We start from the raw sequence: 23,504 nt of genomic DNA on the forward strand, positions 1-23,504 counted from the left end.
CTTCACTTTTGTTGGGTGTCTTCTGGGGGCTGGATTCCGTTTTCACATCGCTCTCACTCCGTCGAATAATTTCCTTGATATCGTCATCCTCGTCTTCCATTTCCTCATCTTCGTCGCGTTCGATTTCGTTGTCTTCGTCCTCCTTGTCGTCCAGGTTGTGCGGTACCGGACTGGTGGGTTTACTGCTGAGATCTTGCGGGGCACAGTCTCCCGATCGCCTCCGGGGACGAGCCTGCTTCCGCCGGGGCATCGGAGATGTGCAAATGTCTGGGTTGGGCAGGTTCAGTGCGGGATCGGTGAACACCTGCGGTGGTAGCAGTAGCTTCGGGGTGCTAGAGCTTAGCATACTCGTTGCGGTGGCGCTGTTCTGGTGCGGGTGTCTGGCGTGGTGATGATTGAAGTTTGGCGACGGGAGTGACGGCGAGGTCGGTGATATCAGCGAAGATTCCAGCAGACTGAAGTCCTCAGGTGACTGGGCAGGAGTGGGTGTGTTACCGGCGACTGTGTGGTCAACCAAGCCTCGCACCTGAAGCGATTCTCCGGCCTGTATCAGTACCGATAGCCGCTCCTGGGGAACGCTGATCTCTCCGCGGTACATAAAGTCCACGATCGCTTGCACAACCCATCCCCGGAAGTCCTTCAGCACTATCACAGGATGCTTGCAGGGGGTTTCGGAGAACACTCGCTGGAAGAAGGGCGAACAGGCCGACAGGACGACCTTGTGCGCCCGGATGCTCGTCTCGGCACACACCAGCGTAACGTCTACGAGGGTCTTCGTTTGGAGCAGCGTATCGAACGCCCGCAGAATGTGATTTTGGTGGTTGTTCCACCGAAGACTGTAATGCTCCTGGTCGGTCATTGTGTCGAATTTTTCTTTCATGTCACTGTGTGATGGGGCGCGCAAAATATGGATTCAATTTCCGGTCGATTCACCCGCTGCTCATCCAAATCTTTGTGGTCACTACTGCTACAGCTGCTGATGAGTCCTCAGATGACGTTAGTTTTTATCTGCAAATGAAAAACACCAGTGAGAAAAAAGAGAAATCCGTTTTACATGGTGGTAAATTCAATTAAGTCCAATGAAAAAAAATTAGCGTAACAAACAACGGAACAAATTGGATAATGGTTTTGTAAGCAGTCATTTTCGGACAAACTCTTTCGCGTGAAACCGTGAAACCCATGATTTAATAGCTCAATTTTTCAATTTGCTGAGCAGTCAGCCAGCCGTTATTTACAAAGGCCGGTAATTTGCCTACACGAACCCTATTTAGCGGCACAATTTTCAGGTGCTGCACTTTTCGGAAGGGCTTTCCCCAGAAATTCACACTCACACCCACGCGTTGTTAGCCCTGCAGCGCTCAGGATCAGCTGCAGGACCGCGGTGTACGAGATGCAAGAGGGAATATTCAATTTACTATCCACCGCAACCGACCGCCTCCGCAAGGAAGTGACAGTGAATTTCAATTTTGCTCCAGAATTTTTTATCCTCTGGCTTGCGTTCACACGAGTTCCAAATACGATGGAAAGACAAAGTCATAAGAAGTTTCCTTCTTAAAGATTCACTGCTGTCGCCTGCGGGGCGCGCGGAAAACTTTAATAATATTTATTGTGATGAATAGTGGCACTATTCGTTGATGCACGATTAGGGATTGTGGGCGGAATTTGATTGTGATTGGTTTTGTTTACCGAGAGTGAAGTTTAGTGCAATCGAATCAAGTTTCACCTTGATACTTGTATAATAAAGAAATGGATTCCAACGTTATCGATTTTCTCCAATCTACCAGAAGTTTTTTTTTCCTTCCCTTTCCCCCCAAGTCTGTCTGGAACTGTGCGATGTTCAGCCCCGAATTCACACCGAAAACCAAGATTTATTGTAACTTTCATTTGTGAATCTGCTGAAATTTTTGCACATCGACAAAAAAATGAATAAAAACAGCAAACCCCAAGTCCCTCAGCTAAGAAGCTCAAGGAAAAATCTTGCGATCCCACCCACATAGAATGCAAGGAGAACGGGAGGACGCGAGAACAGAAGCTGCAGTCGCGCGCGCTTTTCCACCTTGATGCCCACTTTTTATCCACGCTTTCGGATGGGCCAGAGTCACTACTGGGAGGAACGAAAATTGACGGCAGGATGTTTGCTCTGCTATACTTCAATCTGAAAAGGTAACTGCTCGCAAACACAAACACACTTTGCTCCGCTGTCTCCGCTGCTGCCATTCTTTACGACTTTTACTATTATTTTTTTTGGTCTCTCTCAGGGCTTCCGAATAGGCCTGGTTCCCGTCTGCATGGTCTTCGCCGAGATGCTCCGTTCCCTTGCGTGAATGTGTCTGTGTTTCTAGGACGACCCAAAAACTCTTGCAATAGTAGACCTTAAAGATGTCCCCATTTTGGGGCGGCGGCGGCGCGAGGCACAAAAAACGAAGCATTCAGAGCATTTAAGCTGCGACGCTGCTGCGAATAATTTGCAAGTCGCGTGAGAACCTCTTGAAGCTTGGAGCTTTCTTCAAATAGCCCTCGAGAGTTAAAGATTTCCTCGCTTCCCGACTCGGGGCAGCCCAACAACAAGTGAAAGGTTCCGGTCGGGACCCCCGGCCGAAGGACAAAGTTTAAAGTACGTGCAGTTAAACTTGAGCAATTTTTCTTTTTCGCCCCGCAGTTGGCAGTTGGCTGGTGGCTGGGAGATTCAGTTTTTTTCGCTCTTCTTCTTCTGAACGTTGGTTCATAATAATACGTTTAGAAGGCCACACCTACCACCCGTATGGTGTGGTATGTGTAGTGTGCCGGAAGGTAGGAAAGTTTTTCGCTATTTTCCAGATTTTTTCCCATATCCATATCCATTTTCTCCGCCTCAAGCAGCATTATTCCAGCGGATCCAGCGGTTGAAAAAGGGTTCGGGCGTTTGGAATTCAGTAGAGAAAAAATATTATCTGCAAAACTTTGGAAAACAAATTGCCGGCAAAAAGAGAACTGCCAATAAAATATATTCAATTATCGAATATATTGCAAATAAATTCGATTAACTTTCACTCACAATAAATATGAGAAGTCATTTGAATGGTTATAACAGTACTAGCTGACCTGGCAAACTTCGTCCCGCCAAAAATTTGTTTTTTGTTATCAATACCTTCAAATATTCACGTTTTCATTCACGTCTAACTACTATAGAAACATTTATTGCACCCTAAAACCTCAATATGCCTAATTTGGTTCCATTTGCTCGAATAATTCTCGAGTAATGTAGAAATTTGTGTTTCATATGTATGGCAGCCCCCCCTTAGAGAGGGGGAAGGGGTCTCAAACTATCACGAAACCCTTCCCCTTCCCCCCAATCGCAGAACTGTTCATTGATTGATCTTCCATTCGACTCCGTTGAATTTACCTTTTATTATAAAATTCCTAGTTTTTCTAACAAAACTCATCATTATAATATTAGATTATTTTCAGACACAATTCTCGTTCAAGATTTTTCAACCACTCGCAAATGACATGTTTCTCCGTTACATGGAATAAATGTTTTATACAGAAAATATGATAGAATAAAGACAGCCCTAAATCGGACAATTCCTTCCTTGAGTTCTGCTCTTATCAACACATTCGGCGATCCTTTTTTTGTATCGCTAGAAGAAGATATTAGAGTGCGTTTCATCACATTAAAATCCATTTCCAGTTTCGAACAAAGATCAATTTTGCTAGCGCAAACATCAAATTGACTAACAGCACTTGCCACTGTGTAATTGTAGAACATATGGGAATTTAATTTTCCGAATTTTCCCTTTTTCCTTCAGAGTTTTCCGAAAATTTTCAACAGTAATGTTTGGCTGGAATATTTTTGGTTGAAATATGTGTAATATTTCTATGGGACCCTCTCTCCATTCCAGAGGAGGGAGGGGTGTCCTACCATTATAGAAACATTTCTCATACCCAAAAACCCTCACATCCCAAATTGTGCTTGATTAGCTTTCGAGTTATGCAGAAACTTGCAAAATCTGGTTCTATTACATTTGGTTTTATTTGCTTGATTAATTCTCGAGTAAAGCTGAAATTTGTGTTTCATTTGTATGACAGCCCCCCCTTAGGGGGGGGGGGGGAGGGTGCGGGTGTTGAGTCTAACTACCATAGAAACATTTATTGCACCCTAAAACCTCAATATGCCTAATTTGGTTCCATTTGCTCGAATAATTCTCGAGTAATGTAGAAATTTGTGTTTCATATGTATGGCAGCCCCCCCTTAGAGATTAGATTATTTTCAGACACAATTCTCGTTCAAGATTTTTCAACCACTTGCAAATGACATGTTTCTCTGTTGCATGGAATAAATGTTTTATACAGAAAATATGATAGAATAAAGACAGCCCTAAATCGGGCAACTCCTTCCTCGAGTTCTGCTCTCGGCTATCCTTTTTTTGGTATAGATAGAAGAAAATATAGGAGTGCGTTTCATCACATTAAAATCCATTTCCAGTTTCGAACAAAGATCAATTTCGCTAGCGCAAACATCAAATGGACCAACAGCACTTTTCACTATGTAATTGTAGAACATATGGGAATTTAATTTTCCGAATTTTCCCTTTTAGCTTCAGAGTTTTCCGATAATTTTCAATTGTCTTGTCAAACTCACATCCCACATTGTGCTTGATAAGTTCTCGAGTTATGCAGAAGTTTGTGTTTCGTTTGTTTGGCAGCCCCCCTAAGAGAGGGGGAGGAGTATCTAACCACCGTTAAAACATTTATTGCAAAATTTTTGCCAAATTTGGTTTCATTTGCTTGATAAATTCTCGAGTAATGCAGAAATTTGTGTTTCTTTTATATGGCAGACCACCCCCCACCCCACCTTCGAGAGGGGTAGGAGAGTCTAACCACCTTAGAAACATTTATTGCACCCTGAAACCTCAATATGCCTAATTTGGTTACATTTACTTGATTAATTCCCTAGTAATGTAGAATTTTGTGTTTCATTTTTATGGCATCCAACCTCTCTAAGAGGGGGGGGGGGGGGTCCCAAACTATCACGAAAACCTTCCCCGGCCCCAAAAACCTCTACATACCAATTTTCATATTGATCGGTTCAGTAGTTTCCGAGTCCATAAGAATCAGACAGACAGACAGACAGAAATCCATTTATATAGATATAGATTATGTTCGTTGTTTTTTTTCCCAATTCATTTATTTGTAAGGCTCAGTCGCATAAGCTTTGCGGAGCCGCTAATTCAAGGTTAGTTTATACAAAGTTTCAACTAATTGCTATGTTTAGTAGGATTCGACCGAATACTCGCGGTTTACTCGAGGTTAGAAGGGCAACATTTTTGTGGGGCGGGTCAGGTTAGGGATATGGATATGAGGTATCGTTGTCTCAACCGAGAGTTGCCGCACGCACTGTAGCATTGTGCATAATGACCAGGGATAGCATCTGGTGTTCGACTATCTGTCGAGGGTGGGCGACGGTGAGATGGGGGGACAAGACAAACAAACTAATAACGAAAAAGAAAAAAAAAACACACAAAAGCATTAAATTCTTATGCTAGTCCGTTTCACAAACATATAGAGCAACTGCATATAGCAGATGTCGCGAGTTCCCAACACGTCTCTAACAGGAACATAGGGTTGTCTTCCTTGGACCTCAAGGGCATTCAAAAGGTACTCTCTGGCTGCGTAATTATCCGTACATTGCCAAACTGCGTGATCGATGTCATCGTAACCGTTTCCACACCGACAGAAGTTGCTTTGAACAAGATTTATTCTGTGGAGATGCACATCTAGCGAGTAGTGGTTGGACATAAGTCTACTCATTACACGAATGAAGTCATGACTTACGTCCAAACCACGCTTTCGAAAAACCTTTGGAATAATTGAATATAACCTTCGCCCAAGACTTCCAGTGTCCCAATCGGTTTGCCAACTCAAGAGGGAACTCTGACGCAGTAATTGGAAAAATTCATCGTATGAAATCTGTCTATCAAACAATTCGCCTTCCTGGGCACCCACCTTTGCGAGTGTGTCCGCCTTCTCATTGCCAGGAATTGAGCAATGAGAGGGGACCCAAACAAAGGTTAACTTATAAGATCTTTCGATCAGTGCACTCATCTGCTGCCTCACTTTTGTGAGGAAAGTGTTCGTTGTAGATGAATATACTTAGGGTTAGTATTGCTGTACTTTTTCACTATAAAAATACATTGGCTCTACGATGTTGTTTCAAGAAGCGATTTTTAAAATTTTTAAAATATTTAAAACTATTATCCCTAGGTGAAGTGATTCTTCGTTTGTAGTGCCATAACTTTCCAAACAATTGATCGAAAAAATCAACTCGAGAGAAAAGGTGGTATATTCCTGAAGATCACACTTCAAAATTCTCATTTTTTCCATTGCACAATGGTCCAGGAGATGCATTTAAGTAGAAATTAGCATTTATAGCTCGACAGTTATTCTCTAGACAAAAACTGTCTTCGACAAAGTTGTTACACATAATAGAGCGCTCATTTTCATGTTATCAAAAATAGGGTGGCCATAATTGTCGAGAAAATAAAAACACTAAGAACCATCCGCTCATACTAAACGAGTAGCCGAATACAGGTCGGATTCGATTATTATGTGATTCGATTATATACAATTTTGGACTCGATTATAGACAGTTTGGAATTTCTTTTTTTGTATTACAAATATGGCTTATTTTAAGAAGAAATGTAACCTTTCAACGTTGAGGTGAAGTTTAAGTGGTTATTACATGTACAGTGGGGTAAAAATTGTGATTTTTGAAGATTTCGCTTGAATTTTCACCAGGAATTGTTTATAATGATATTGCAGCTAAACTAAGAAAGATAGAAGTTGGACGACAAGGAACAAATTGTAGAGCGGTTAAAGAACATCAATTCAATTGATAGAAACAATCTAGTTTAATATACATTTTTTGGAGAAAATAATAATAACACATTCAAAATTATTAACTTTTAAGTTTTTCACTTCCAAAGTGTTATAAAAATCCACTAATTTAGTTGTTCCACTATTATATCCTGTACTAAATTTCATCTTCAAATGAAAGCATCAGAATCGTCTTCCGGAGCGTACTTTTTAATGAAGAGCCAGTTTGAGGCAACAAAGTCCGAAAAAAAAAGTTCTATAACTCTGTCATTGTTGAAATTCAAACATATGCGTAGCAGGATTTTTTTCATAAAATATGATCGTCTATCACCTCCTGAGTGAATCTGGATAAATTAATTTTTTTCATCAGAGGAAGGTGTTTTCTGACTTTAAAGGAATGAATCAAAAATCAAATTCCTCTTTTATTTTCACGCTCCGGAAGGCCTGTCGTCGAAAATTGCGACAAAATCGCTGAATTAGCCGAGAAAGACCGGCATAGTAGCAGCCGTAGCATCGGCCAAGAGCTGGGGATAAGTCATCAAACCGTTATTAACCATTTGAAGAAGCTTGGATTCACAAAGAAGCTCGATGTATGGGTGCCACACACGTTGACGCAAAAAACATCTTTGACTGTATCGACGCATGTGAATCGCTGCTGAATCGCAACAAAATCGACCCGTTTCTGAAACGGATGGTGACTGGCGATGAAAAGTGGGTCACTTACGACAACGTGAAGCGCAAACGGTCGTGGTCGAAGCCCGCTGAAGCGGCTCAGACGGTGGCCAAGCCCTCATTAACGGCCAGGAAGGTTCTGCTGTGTGTTTGGTGAGATTGTCAAGGAATAATCTATTATGAGCTGCTTCCCTATGGCCAAACGCTCAATTCGGACCTGTACTGCCAACAACTGGACCGCTTGAAGGTAGCACTCATGAAGAAGAGTCTATCTTTGATAAACAGAGGCCGCATTGTCTTCCATCAGGACAACGCCAGGCCACACACTTCTTTGGTGACGCGCCAGAAGCTCCGGGAGCTCGGATGGGAGGTTCTTTTGCATCCGCCGTATAGTCCGGACCTTGCACCAAGTGACTACCACCTGTTTTTGTCCATGGCGAACGAGCTAGGTAGTCAGAAGTTAGCCACAAAGAAGTTCTGTGAAAAATGGCTATCCGAGTTTTTTGCCAATAAGGAAACGAGCTTCTATAACAGGGGTATTATGAAGTTGGCATCTCGTTGGGAACAAGTTATCGAACAAAACGGCGCATATTTGACTTAAAACAGATGATTGTAACAAGTTTTATGAACAAATGAAAATTCAAAAAAAATACCGGAGGACTTTTTTGACAGCCTAATAATATATATATATATTACGTTGTATTATCGATCCGAAGTACCGGAATGCAGTGTTACCATCGAAGGAGTGAAAAAAAATGTTTATAAGAAGCTATTCGATTTTTTTTGCGTGAGCGTTTAATCTGAAACACTCTGTACTATCACGAGGATTTTGGATTTCAAGTTTGGAAACAAACAACAATCAAAGAAAACGTAATCCGAAAAATACGGTGCTTATGAAAACTTGAGATTTGTCTGCTGTTTCGTTGCTTGGAAACATAGATTGAACCACCAAATGATGGTTCTCAATGTGGCAATCTTTGGAAAAAGTCTCAGTCCTAAGTTCTGTGCTCATTAAAAGATCTCGAATATTGAGTTCGATCGACAGTTCAAATCGCTCTAGATATCCGTTCTACATTGGCCGTCTCAACTAATTATCGCTGTAAGCGGCCTCATTAAATTTTCTCAGCCCACTCCCAGCAAAAGCATGCATACACACCCATCATCCCCGATGACGGATTCCCCCTCCCTACCCCCACCTAACGCGCATCTCTCCGTAGAAAATTAGGAATGCACATGTAATTAAATAAAATAACAAATTCGTACACATGTATGCAAAACTCGGGGAAACGGGAAACCCACACCCCCATTTCGAATTCCCCATTTCCTGTCTTCATCGTCGTCGACGTCTCCGTCATCTCTTCTCGGGTGCTTTTCCTTCCCCCACCAACATAGGGGGGTCAGAGGTGCGCGCTGGAAGCGTCGATGGGAGGCGGACGCTTCCACATGAAATGACTCCAGAGCATTGGGAGGAACAGGCAAGCAGAGCCGGATGGAAAAAAGACACCCGAGCAGAGCAACTGGAAAAGAAATACAAACGACACTCGGTGTAATTATTTTCCGCTACACTTCCTTCCCGGCCGGGTGGAGGCGGTGGGGATGCGTCCGGGGGGAAGCGGAAATGCCGGCACAGGAGGGACGTGTTGCTTAAAAATACGGTTTTGTATGCACTCCACCCCGCTCCGATTTCCTTTGCACATATTCACCTAGTGTGTGTGTACGGGGGAGGGGGAAGCTCCGCCGAGGGTTGTGCATCTTTTGCTAGCAGCTGTTTTGGGCAAGACTCTGGAAAATTTTAAAATTTTCTTTCCCCCTGGCTAGGGATGTTTAAAAAATTAAGGACGTTAGTGTAGTTTCAGTTCTCAAGGTTTTGAAGGCGATCACCTGACCATCTCAAAGTCAGCCTGTGCCACTGTCAGGGAACCGAGCGGGGCGAGGGTACATCTGGAAGAGTACCACACGAATGCGACCGGGACTTGGGGACAAACATAACGAAGGGTGACACATATTAACACATCATAAGGAATATGTTGTGTGCGCTACCGAGTGTGAATGCGAATGAGGCAGGCGGGAGGAAGGACGAATGTCAGCGAGTCGCGCACTCGAGCAAAAGAAGGTTCAGCGCCGAGGCGGTTTCATTCTTCGCAATGTTCGTTGCTCGGTTGCACTTGTATGTTTCACCCACAGGTGCCTTCTGTGTGTTGGGCTTTTGAAGATTTAAACAGAACACCGGCCGGGATGACGAAATGGCAAGACGGTTTTGCACTTTTTGAATTGATATAGGCAAGGTTGGAATAGCGTGAAGCTGGAAACTTGAACCTGTTTTTTGTGGACCTTGAATCGGTGGCTCATTTTCTTCCCCTAATCGGGGGGCTGACAGGTTAAATCCCAAGCATGCATAGCACCGATTCTGAGGCCCCGTCTCCAGCAGTTTTGCGTTCCACGACAAGAAGTGTAGTTTTCGCATTCACAGTCCCATTGTCGTCCTGTGAGCGTCACTCAGGACAGCAAAGTGGTAGTTTTCATATGGTTATTTCTTGCCACCTCTTTGGAGCTGCATTGCAAAGCAGGGCTCTGACATTGGAACGTTGTGCAACCACTTTTTTGTTCTCCTACATCGTTCTTTTAATTAATTACGAACGGAATGGCAATTAGAGGACGACTGTGTGGGGGTGCTGCGCGTACCTATGGAAGGGCTCATTTCTTGTTCTGGGTGAAAATTATGAGAGTTAAATCTTTTAGGGTGCCACTTGATGGCGAAGAAAATTGTACACATATATCAATTTCCCTCCCGTCGGGAGGGACTCTGACCCGACTCTGTAAGTGCAACCATAATTGCCACCATAAAATAGAGCTCTCTATTTCGCCTGCCCCGAGGATCAAACATAACTAAGGCGCTGAACGATTGTGTGATGCATAATTATTATCGCCTTTTGACACGCAACCCCTGTTCCGTGTGTAAAGCTGGTTTGACCGGTGGTCAGATTTAGTGTTTTTTTTTTCTACTTTCCAACGAAACTCCAGGCAAATGGTAACAAGGGCGCTAATATGATTATAGGGTCGGTTTCAAGTGCACAATGTATGTCATAGTTATTTCCCCCTCTCGTTGGCAAACCACTGGTCGGGCCCTGATTGACCATTACCGTATGTTGACTGACCACCGCCCGAAAGCGAAACATTCCGAGGGGGAAGATCCACCGGCTTTGATTTATGATTGAGCAAGCGCAACACGTGGAGAGTGAATCTAAAGGGTTTTAGATATTTCACGCCAGCTTTAAACCGATGCCGATCAGGTGCGGAACTACCACTGGTCAGTTCTAGTACATGTGATTATGGTTCTTGTTAGCCGTACAAGTTGTGCCTACCGATGCGCGCCGTTGGTGTGGAGATTAGGTGAGAAGATGGGAGCCGCACAGTGCGAGCTACCGAAGGGTTAGCAAATTAATTATCATAATTTATGCCGTGACATGATTTCGGTGGGAAACTACCACTTGGGTGGAACCCTTCGCTCGGGACCGGTACGGAGAGTGGAGGAAAGTTGTTCAAGAAAGGTATTTGGTTGAGAGTGGGGTTTAAAGTTTTCTGAATGAATGAATGTGTGATTCGTGGGAATTTTTCTAACCGGATCTCTTAGAAACGATAATTTGTGGAAGTGGATTATGAATTCTGGGATAATATGGAAGCTAATACATTTCCCTTATTTATCACCAGAGGTTTAGTTCTTAACTGAATGTTTTTGGCCAGTGAAAGAAGTCATGTAGTTCGAAAACAAAAAGTGGCTCGAACAGTGCGACGACGGCTTGATTACGGCGAGGTATATAGCAGAGATTACACAAAACTACAATATTTTACTTTACTTTTTGCATTGAAAAGGCTATAAACTTTGCAATCCATTTTCCTCTAGTAGCCACACATAAAGGCGGAGTCTTTTCCGAAATAAATAGTAGATTATGACACGTTTCGACTGCAATTGCAAGATCAGTGGAACCATGTTATTTTTAGCGATGGGTTCCATTTGGAAGTAAATAAACAGAAAAAAACGTGTGTGAGTGAGACGCACAATCAAAAGATGCGATAGACCATTCAAGTTTCAAATGCGACAACAAGTTGGTGGAGGATTTGCCAATGTGCGGGGTTGCTTTTCCTCAGGAGAGGCTAGTGCCATGATTTCTTTTGGAGAAATATTGACTACAACTCGATTTGTTGAAATCATTTTCAGAGTCCTTGAACGATACATCGATGTGACGTTACGATGACAAATGGTAGTTCCGTAGAAGAGCGCTCAATGTCATTAAACAACAAAAAATGAATGCAATGGTTTTGAAATCATTGAATTCTGGTGCTAGAACAAAGCAAACCGAACTCAAAAAAACTATCATAAATATTTGGTTAAATAACATAAAGAATGAATGTTAGAAAAGACTAACGTATTCAACATAACTTATTCTGACTAGTTGTTTATCAAAGAGCGTTACGCGATTTATGCTTCACCCTGTATGTGAAACAAATATGCAATCTATATATTTTGGCCTCGGCTCTTGATTAGCAGGATTCCGAATAACTATTGGAAAGACCAAGTAACAAATTCCAGAACTGATCAGTCGCCAAACGGTTCCGCTGAAGATTCCCCTTCAAATTTATTATGACTAGCTCGACTGATTCAAAGGAAGTCAAATCTAATTCTCGATCACTATTGCAACAATGCAGGCCATTTATAGGTTATAACGTGGTGGATGCTGTTTCTCAATACGTTCGTCTGCGGTTTCTTGTCGTAAACTGGAGATCTCACATAGTCCCATAAAAATGGTTCAATTATGTTAAGTCGTACACCCAAAATTAATTTTTAGCACATTTTTTGGCATCCCGTTTTATTATATTAAATGAGCCTCAAAATAACAGAAAATGTGCTACTTTTCCATACTGGTATAGCATTTGTATAATATATATGCTATAGCAATATGAGAGCAATATGACCGAACGAAACAAGAGACACATTGCAAATAAGCACGCATTAAGCCTTTTCGCATACTTTGCCACCTACAATGCCAAGACCGAGTAGGATATAGATTCGCGTTCATGCTCTCATTTTTACTCTTAGAAAACACTTTCCAACTTCATTTCATGATGAGGTGTAATATTATCACGCATTTATCCCACAGCCTCAATGGCTATGTGGATAGCGTGGTCGTGTAAAACAGCGTTGCTTTCCAGCAGCCGGCCTTGGTTCGATCCACGTTGACATCGTTTGGACTGTTTTTTGTACAATCCCAAGCTGACGTTCAGAGAAAGAGATATCCGCTCCCATACATACAAACATTTTGAAGCTTTTGAAAAAAGTGCTTTTTTTGTTCACTTCGTTCTTCAGCACAACAAAAAGTGTTTTTTTCTGCCGAAGATGAAATGTTTTCTGCCAACGCTAGTTTTGGTGTATGATATTGGAGGCCAATTCTCGGGTCCACTATGCGAAGTTATTCGTATGTTGAACTTTTTCCAACAAATCAATACAGGGAAACTTCGATATAACGTACCCTCGATATAACGTCACTCGATATAACGTACACATTTCCAAAGTGTAAAGGAAAAAAAAATCTTTTTTTTTTCCTGATAGAACAATGAATTATCTGTATTGTGATGCTTAAACAAGTTTTGTACCTTCAATCAATCCCGAAATACAGCTGGTTTTGTGATTCCGTATTCTAAATGAATCAAGCTTTAATCAACAATACGAAGGGAAACATCTTGAGAAAGGCTGACTTCGTCTTCTGATTGAAGTTATTCATTAACTTTACTAAATCAGCAACACAATAATGTATTATAGACTACGTTTGTGAGTACTTTATTATGCTTCGATATAACGTACAATTCGATACAACGTACAATTTTGAAAGTGAAATGTACGTTATATCGAAGTTTACCTGTAGTGACACGCGCGGTGTGTCATATTGTAAAGAAGTCGGTGATCAGGGTCCCGTAGCAGTTGTAGCTGTTGAGTAAAAGTGTTGCACAAACGATCCATAATGGCTTGAATGGCTCTGATGAACGATTATGTTGACGGTAAAATGGACGAATCCAAGGCTTTCGTAGAAATTCTGTTCAGATATCAGACTATTCATGATGAAATGCCAGATCAAACTAAACGCAAAACAAGTGACAGCTGTCAAAATAGCGCACATATCGAAAAGTGTTGAGACTTAATATGCTATTTCTTATCCCATTATTTCTTCGAGGGTCGGATTTAAGTGAAAGTTTATGGCTAAGTTATTTATTTGGCAAGAAGCGTTAAAATTTTGCAAAAAAGAAGTGAATACAATGAAGAGAGACTCCCAAATTTATTTATTTCATTCGAATAGAATGAAAATGAAAATGAAAATGATTGAATAAATTTGTCTTGTGGAACCAATAATCTTCAGTTACAGGACGCTAGAAGACGGATTTTTCAAGAGGTTAAACTTTCTTTCGACAACACCAAGGGTCAAGTTGTCCAGGTGGACTGACGAAAATTAAATCCAAAAAACTGACGTTTCTGTTTATATATCGAATCTATTGTACCCCGGGTGATGAACATAGTAACTGACCCTACTCGCAGTTTGACAAACTTGACTATCCCATCATTGAGTTAAACTTTAACAACGAACAGTACCCCTATTTCACGAGAATATTGAACGAACCAATCTCACGACGATATATTTTATACTTGAATGTCGGCTCAAAATCAAACTCATCTGTCAATAAAAATTCAGCTGTGAGCTGGGCAATTGAGCGTCCTTTGACTTGTGCGACCAATGGGATCCGCTAATAAGACAATAATTTCTTGACCACAATTGACATTATAACATTACCATTACCATTGAAATTATAAAATTATACTGATTCGGAAACAATCGCTGTATTTTTTGAAACGCTGCTGAATTCACTGAACACACACGTGTTAGGTAACGTAGAAACTAGATAGGCAAATATGAATGAAATCATGAATAATCAATTTTTGATTCGACGAATGTACGAATAGTTTACTTTCGCTCTAGCTTCCAACCCATCTTTTCTTGGGGAAACTCGAACTATCTTCTAATGAAAGGATCTCGAATTTGTTAATCTTCCTAAGGCGACTTCAATGAATATTTCTATTCAGCCGAGAAGGAATTGGAATTGAAACAGAAAAAAATTGTTCTTGGAAAACTGGATAATTGGAATAATTGGACAGTCTTCGTGAATCTTTTAAAATAAAGGTTGACACACAATATCTGTTTCGCTAATTTATTTTTATTCTGTGTTATAACACATGTAGTTTTCAAAATCAAATAACCAAATTATTGAGCTTTCCTGGGAACTGGCTTTAGAGTAAAAGGTGTGCTACTTAGAACGTTTCTGTTACTTTCATTTAAAGATAAGAACATTTTGTACTGTTATAAAACATTTCAATAAGTAACATTTTTGAACATTTTGGAAGTGACAAAAGTTAGTGATTCCTTGTGCGATTCTAGTAATTTTCACTCAAAAAATTATAATCAACTATATTGTTTACATTAACCTTATAAAAGCTTTTTAATTGCTCTACAACTTGTACCTAGGCACCAAAATGCTATCTCTCCTATCTCTCCAAAATGCTACTTGTGCTGAAATTCGGTTTTTAGGACAGAAAACTGTCATTTTGTGGCATTGACCTAAGATGGTTTTTGATTCAAAATGATTATGTTGCAACAAAAAATTTAACAAGAGATACGGTCTGACAGTGAACAAAGAACGAAATGTGAATCGGCAAGAAAGCTTTAATTTGGTTAACAGGAATAATCATGTTTAACATTTTTGGGAGAAAATTTAAGGGAACACTAACTTTGAAGTTCCATACGTGACTAACATGATAGCGTTGAAGCTAATGTTACTTATTCTCAACATTTTAAATATTTTACGACCGATTTATTTTTGGAATGAAAGTAACTTAATCGTTCTAAGTAGCATGCTTTTTGAAACAAAGCCAGTTTGAGACAAACAGAGCCCAAAACATGAAAAGTTCAATAACTATGTCTTAGACTAGATATGCGTCCTAATTTGTTTCCTGAAAAACACTAACAGCTAACAGCTAACTAATGCCCTGTATACCACCCTCAATATGAACTGTTCGATCATTTGAGAACAATGATAGTGATAATATTAGTAATTTATTTTAACTGGTTAATCTAGTATCTGATATCACAATGAATTTGCCTAAAATCAAACTAAAAACATAAGAGGGAAAATACATATAATTCATGTCAAGCCAAGTACGCCAAGAGAATCTTCTGAAGAAAATTAGTTTGACCAGGTTATAAAAGGACTATTACACGGCGCTGGAACGATTGAGTAATCGACGAGTTACCGCAATTATTGAATTCTCATGTGCTCAAATTTAAGAACTTTTTTTTCTCTCAAAACTACAGTTTCTAAATTTCGGTGTTTCAGGTGAAATAATTAAACATGTTTTTTTTATCTATCGTGTTGGAATTCTGAGCACATTTTTCAATGATAATAATGTCTATGTAAACCGAGTTGTTTTTGAGAATTTGATGATTTTTTTTTTCAAACCAATCAAAATTGAAAAATTTGGACAATATTTCATGTTATTTTATCTAAAATATCTCAACGAATTTGTTTTTTCCATTTATTTTAGTTCATCTACAAAATATAATATGATTCAAAACTCAGGGCTGCCACTTATATCATTTCCGACTACATGAACTACATAAACTCCAAGTCCCACCAATTATCAATTTTTGCTGTGTGTTTTCTGAAAGATTGGACTATAAATCGTTGATTTTGAAATTTGAAAAAGTAGAAGGGTCTGTGCTAGGATTGGGCGATCTCGGATCGATTCCTAGAAGATCGATCTTTTCCATTCCGATTTCCGATTTTTTGGATCGATCTTTTGTATTCGAGAAAATCGAGAAAAATTTTTTACTTTCGATCTTTTTGAAACCTTTTTTAGATTTTTTTTCAGTGTGCATCGATTTTTTAACTCACCAAAGGTCACCTAACATTTTTTTAAACATAATAACATAATAAAAGCACGATAGGAAACATTTCATTTTCGGCAGAAAAAAATGCTTTTTCGTGTGCTGAACGGTGAAATGAACAAACAAAAGCACGCTTTTCGAAAGTTTTAAAATGTTTGTATGGATGAGAGCGGATATCTCTTTCTCTCAGACTGAACGTCAGCGTGGGATTGTACCCGAAAAATGATCGAAACGATGTCAACGTGGATCGAATCAAGCCGGCTGGAATGCAAGGCTGTTTTACAAGACCACGCTATCCATATAGCTACTGGTACTATTGAATATAACTCACCTCACCTTACACCTCATTATAAAATGAAGTGTTTCCTAAGACTAAAAAGGAGAGCATAAACGTGTTTCTATATTCTATTCGGTCTTTTATGCGTGCTTGTTTGCAATTTGTCTCTTGTTTTGCTTCCTCATATTGATCTTATATTGCTATACCATATACAGTGAACTCTCCATAACTCGATGTTCTGCAACTCGATATTTTCCCTAACTCGATGAATTTCATGGTACCTTTGATTTCGATGGTCCCTTGGATATCGAGTTAGGGTTGACTGTATATTATACAAATGCTATACAAGTATTTTAGAGGAGCACCTTTTCTGTTATTTCAGACTCATTTAACGTAATAAATCGGGATGCCAAAACATGTTCCCAAAATTAATTTTCGGTTTAGAGGCACGGAAGGAAACTTGACGTAGGACTTTGAGAAAAATTGCTTTTGAATTGAGTTTTTGTGATCGTTTAGAAATCCGTAAATTTGATTCATTCAATACTACTAATGAGGGCCCTTGCAGAACAGTTTGTTACACGAATTGAACTGCATATCAAACGGGTTGGAAGAGTTGTAGTGGTAGAAATAATCCAGTATTATGAACACATTCTATTTTCAATAGTAAAAAACTCGAAATTCTCTGGTTTTTTTGTATCGATGTTCATAAATGTATTGAACCGTCCCTACAGAAATATTAATCGATCGGTCACCTCTTTTCTTTCGTTTATTCAATTCAGCTGAATATGATAAGAACCCATCTAGAAAATGATGCATTCTGGAACTTAAGTTTGAATATATTACATGCATTCTAGTTTTGAATAACAATATCGTTCTCTTTTTTAATTTTCTTCAAGCATTCTCGTCATAATCATATGTTCCATCTATTGCAATTTGCTTACCACATGTATTTAGTTAAGCTACACTCCATTCGCTTCCGAACAAGCTGCTCGCAGTCAGATTGTTCATTCTTTTTGGTGAACTGGTTCTTTCGCAACCGTTCGCGAAAGGTTTGCCTATATCTACCATGGAGGCTAACGCCCGAATTGAATGCAAACAGATTGTTTGTTGCTCATCCCCACAGTGCAGGCTGCGAGTAAAATATGAAAACATACCTACTCTGTTCGTTAAATTACGTTTACTTTTTTTTTACTATCTTCAATGTTTGTGTTTCAATAAAAAAAAATTGCTGAATAAATTTCCCATCTTAGGTATGTATATCGCAATAACGATTTGGCGTAATATTCATTTGAAATTTCTTAATTTTTCGTTACATTTTTTGTACAGTGACCCCCCTAAATATAAATAAAAGACGTAGTCCTACGTCGAAATTGTAATAGGTAGAAAAAAATAAATAATCCAATTCTATATTACTTCTTCTATAGAATACCCTTCAAATATTGATGGACAAAGTAATACTGTTATGTTTTCATTCACCATTTTCATAAATTTAAATGTGCATTTCCTTCAGTCACATCCCGATAACTATCCTGTAAATATGGGAGATGTGAGTGAAGACCGAGATGAACGATTCAACCAGGATGTCCAACAAGACACTTCGACTGAAGATCTCTTTAATAAAGAAAAAACCAAAGAAGACTCCAGGAAAGAAAAAAGTATTACAATAACGGTAGACCGTCGTTGGACGCTTGAAGGACACCTTCCTGATGCTAGTGACAAGCGTAAATGTATCATACCGAGTCTCACAGGAAGAACAATAAATTTGTTGTATGTATATTGTGCTTTTTTCAATCTGAAAAAAAACTTTCCATGAAAAAATAGGAACAAAAACATATTTTTCTAATTCACTTTTATTTAATTTGATTCATCCATTTTTCTTAAATTGCCAGAAAATATGATGTCTTATGACAAAGCGCATTTTAGGTGTCAGCGCATCCATGAACATAAAGATTACGACGAATAACTAAAATACGTATTAAATATATTTTTTGCAAACATTAAACTGTTTTGAATATCATTTAAACCAAACATTTCAGATTTTTTCAAATTGTTTTATCTCTTCAAGCTTAGTAAAATGAGTTGAAAAAACTTAAGAAAGTATACTTATAGATCAATTGATCTATAGTAACTCAATCAACATGAACTGATTCATAATTGCAGGGATAATGAATACAAAATTTGCCGAAAAACTGACAAGCTAGTAACCCTGTTTTTGTGCGATTTTTTTTCATGTGATTGAATAATTTGTGCGATTCAAGCTCCAATTATAAAATTACTCAAAAAGGGTCGCACAAGAAATGAAATGCATAAAAATGGAATGTACAAAAATAGGATCGATTGTATAGTAATGAAAGCTAAAAAAATAACGCAACTGAATTATGCAGAGTTTGCCGCATTGAAACCATAGATCCCTAATCGCTCAATCGCCAATTAATACATAAATGAAATACCATTTTACTAGCACCAATATTTTGAACAGATACTAATGATATGATACTATTCATATTACATTCAATCATTAATTCAATGAAGCTTGAAAATTGATTAAATTATGATGATGAATGAAAAGATTAAAAAATATATCATTTCATTTAATCATGTGTTAGGGTTAAAACCGGTCTAAATAAAAAAAATACTTATACCAGCTAACAAACATATTTTTTTTCGGAAAGATGCTTTTGTTTGATGTGGAAATTTTAACATGGCATAAAAAGCAGTTATGAAATTCAACGCAAAACACGATGAAGGAACATCAGAAACATCATAACAATTGGTCAAACAGTTTGTGGAGAATATCTCTGATATAATAGCTTAGGAGCATTGGATGACTAGAATCATAATTCAAAAAATTGGGCTTTACTACAGAATAATGCGCCAAGTCACAAGTCACTAATTGTACGTCAATCTTTGACACTAAATCACGTCTGTTTTTTTTTATGATTCGGCTTGTTAATCTATTTTGCACCCTGTGACTTTTCTCTTCACCCGAAAATGAAGGTAAAATTTCGAAAGGCTTCAACCAAAGCGTTCAACGTCGTTTGCCATAGTTAGCCAGAGCACTTGAATCGTTATTGAATCGATTCTAAAACTGAATTCAAACTCCATTGAACAATAAAATCAATAAAAATAACTATTATAAATTACAACTATTTAGTATATGTTCATTACAAGTCTCGAATTTTAAATCAATTGTTTATGCTGCATGTCGCTTCAGAACACACAGGTCGCCTTATGAAAATCATGATATGCACTGAATCACGTAACATTCTGTTGTAAAAAATCCGAATTATATCAACTTTTCCACTATACCTTTTGAAGTACTTCCTAAAGAGGGGTCGTGTTTCAAAATCCTTTTATCTGCTGCTTTCCGTACACACTAATGTTGCTCCTCATAATCTGCTCCACAGAAACGAAACGAACTCGCAAAACTATATTGTATCGTTTAAAAACAATCCTCCAAGCACACTATCAAGCACTAAATGAGTTGTTGTTGAATGTGAATTTGTCCTAAAGGTTTGTGTTTTTTTCTAGCCTCACCAAACTCTAAAATAAACATCCGCACTTTTTTTGTTTTGTTTCAATCGAACGGGAATGCTTCTTCACTACAATCCAAAAGTTGTTTCGCTTTTTAACTTCGACACATTTTTTTCGCTTTCGCAAATTGTGCGCCCTTCTCAAAACTTCTCCCCTACTCAGGGCTTCACAATTTTATGTTTCAAATCTTTTCTGCATCCACACACGCACTTCGAGAGGGGTTTTCAATTTGTTCCTGTTTAATCCAGAAAAGTTTTCAATTTGGGTCCAGTTCGATTTTGTTGGATAATCACTGCTAGTAAATGTCGATCCGAAAGGAAGCAATTTTGATCAGTCCAAAAAATGAGTGCGTGTTTTTACCACTAATTCGAACATAGGTCAGACACTACTCTGAGTCTACTGCACTGACCGGATCATCGCTGATCGCCACTGCACCGATTACTACTACTACTGTGGATGCTACTGCAAACGCATATTCTGGGTCGATCGCCAAGATCGAGCACCTGAAGATCCTTCCGCAGACTGACACTGGTGGTGCCGATTGGCATTCTTCTCTGTTGACCCGCTTTTCAGAGGTCCGAAAAAAAAACGAGGTGAAATATTACGCGAGAAGGTGATAAATGCGTTTTCTTCGCTTGTCACTCTCCGGTCCTTCTTACATGGTTTTACGGCTGTGGAGTTTTCGAGAGTTGGAAAGACTCCTTTTTTTTCACTTCTACGGTTGTTTGTGGAAGGTTCACAGGTAGCTGCACTCCTGCTTTCGTTCTGGCCGGATGCAAGCCCAGGCGACTCTCGCTTTGTGTCCTTTGAACTCTGCTGCTGCTGCCTTCAGTGGTGTACAATAAATTAGATCATGCATCGGTTCACATGTGAATCCGGCCGGAGGGGGTGGGATCGAGTTCTGCTCTGTCAGGCGAAAGGGAATTTCCAAGTGTGTTATTCCCGGCTGCTGTGACGAAAGGGTCCTTTTGTTTGGCTGGTGGAGTTCCCAGGATCTAGATGATTTGTTGGCTTTTGCACTGCTCCCTTTCTTTTTGCTGGCTTTTGTAGTTATGTTTTTTCGTTACTTGATTCTTCGCAACACATTTAAACCACTAATGCTCTGGATAAACGTAAACAAAATTGCACATTTTTTTCCGATTCTCGAAACACTTGTTTGAATTGAACTAAATTAATCTTTTCGTTTTTCGTCTGCCGAAAGGGTAAAGAACTTTTCTTCGTTTCCGTTTCCGGTAGCACATTCAACTACGATTTTTTGTTTTGATCGCGATATTCTCCGGCTGAAGTTCATCCGAAATAGGACTAACGGAACTGTAACGGGTTATGCTTTTTTCTTCTTCTTCGAATATCACTCTCTGTTCCACCGGCTCGCGGATGTGGGTGTCAATTTCAGATCTTTTCTTCTTTTTTTATGTGTCCTAGAGATGTTGTGTGTTGGTGTCCAAAAAACTCTAAATAAACCAAATTTCAACTATCGAACCGCACATTTTGAGGTTTACGCCGTGACTGCCTGAGACCGACTGAAAAGTTGTAGCGCAACGGTCGTAGCCTCTCAAACATATATCGCAAAACACATTCGGGCAAACATACACAAGTGGCGGTGAGAACGAGCGAGCAACAGTCACTCGTTGCGAGCGAACGAGCGAGACGCCATGCACACAACATACACACTCTCTCTCCCTACTGGTAACAACAGACCCGAGCCGCGTCCTTCCACTCTTTCGTTCTCTTGCTCGTGTTTGCTTCCACCCCGCTCCCTTCCAAATCCAGCGAGAAATAATAAGAATTGTTGAATTTTTGATTCCAACAATTTATTCGTATGCTCACACACTCCCCCGTGCCACCGCAACCAACCGAGCATGTGAATGAGTCCTTTTCCATCCCCACACACATACCCAGCTTGGCTCGTTCGCTCATCCACTCACTCACTCACTCACTAACACTCATGCACCCATCCACCCGCGCGTGAGAGAGCGATAAATGAGCTTTTTCAACTCGTGCCCAATGCTTCCGCGAAGGGTTCGCATACATACCACTCAACCCCGAATACATAAAAGCACTCGCGCGCGCCCCGAAAGACGGTGCATAAGGAAATAACAAAAACATCACCCCGTTGGTGTGTGCACTCGAACGCTCACGCTCTCGCAAAGCTCGCACTTTCCAGTGCTGCTCACGCTCTCCTTCGCTCTCTCTCTCTTGCTCGCTCGCTACCGTTCTTTCATACATCATCAATTCTGAGTATATAGCTCGCGAACCGAACAGCTCTTCATGAGTGACTACATATGACACCCGCGTCTCGTGTGAGCGGAGTATCGCTTCACCTAGCGAGCCGAGCACATGCGCATGATTAAATCTCGGAATCTCTGGCAGGCAAGGATACAAGCGAGGATACATCCTTCGGTACATAGAAGCGGATCTAATTCCTAATATTGCTGTCCCTGCTGATGAAACCAAGGAAGGAAGGAAGGAAGGTGGATTTGGCAGAAAGGGTGCGCGCGTGTAGCGAAAGGGGAAAAAACGAAATTGATCGTTCAGGATTAGCGAAATAATAACAATATCAACGGTCCAACAACGGTTGGCAGGAGGAATCTAGTGTGGATTAGAGGGTGACTCGGCGGTGGCGAACGAGCTGCTTCAGAGGGTGCCAAGACCTTCAGATCCCATGTGAGGGGGAGGAAGAGCATACATGACAACTGACGACAACGGCCGGCCTTCTTTTTTCGCTCTCATGTGAGCGTGTGGCCATATGAGTTCACATATGGATACGAGGCGGTGTTTGGCGTGTGCAGCCTTACATCGGCCCCGGCGTCGGATGTCGGATGATGTCGGTGGGTCGATTCGGAAAGGCCCCCTCGTGCGAAGCACATGTGGGAGAAATGTGAGAGTAGGGAAAGCAGCGGAAATTTGGCCAATATCGACGCTCGGCGACGGATTGGTGGGAGTGTGTATCGATGCGCTCGCTCGGCTCAGTAGAGCTTCTCCTAACGTCATTTTTTTTTCCTCGTGTTCATTGCTTTTTGCTGATATTTTTCGCTACATGTGTCTATTTTCTATTTGCCAGCGTGGACAATGCGGTGTTGGTTTTTATGTGGGTTCGACAGAATAGCGGTGCCATCCGCGCTGAAGGGAAACAAAATGGAAGAGGTTCCAAAGCATTTGTAAGTGGCTGCTGTTGGATGGAG

The 23,504-nt window shown here is 40.2% G+C and overlaps 1 protein-coding gene across 1 annotated transcript in view; it reads right to left on the reverse strand.

Annotated features, from left to right (window-relative positions):
* LOC129765860 (protein jim lovell) overlaps nt 1-21,853 on the reverse strand; it is a 73,219-nt gene extending 51,366 nt beyond the window's left edge. Inside the window, exons 1-2 of the mRNA XM_055766298.1 lie at nt 20,098-21,853; nt 7-1,008 (exon numbers count right to left, since the gene is read on the reverse strand). Coding sequence (XP_055622273.1) covers nt 7-880 — 874 coding nt within the window. The 5' untranslated portion in view covers nt 881-1,008; nt 20,098-21,853. The remainder of the gene's footprint in view (nt 1-6; nt 1,009-20,097) is intronic.
* Between the last annotated feature and the right edge of the window lie 1,651 nt (nt 21,854-23,504).

Source organism: Toxorhynchites rutilus, chromosome 2, assembly GCF_029784135.1.
Source record: "Toxorhynchites rutilus septentrionalis strain SRP chromosome 2, ASM2978413v1, whole genome shotgun sequence".
NCBI classification, from domain to species: Eukaryota; Metazoa; Arthropoda; class Insecta; order Diptera; family Culicidae; genus Toxorhynchites; species Toxorhynchites rutilus.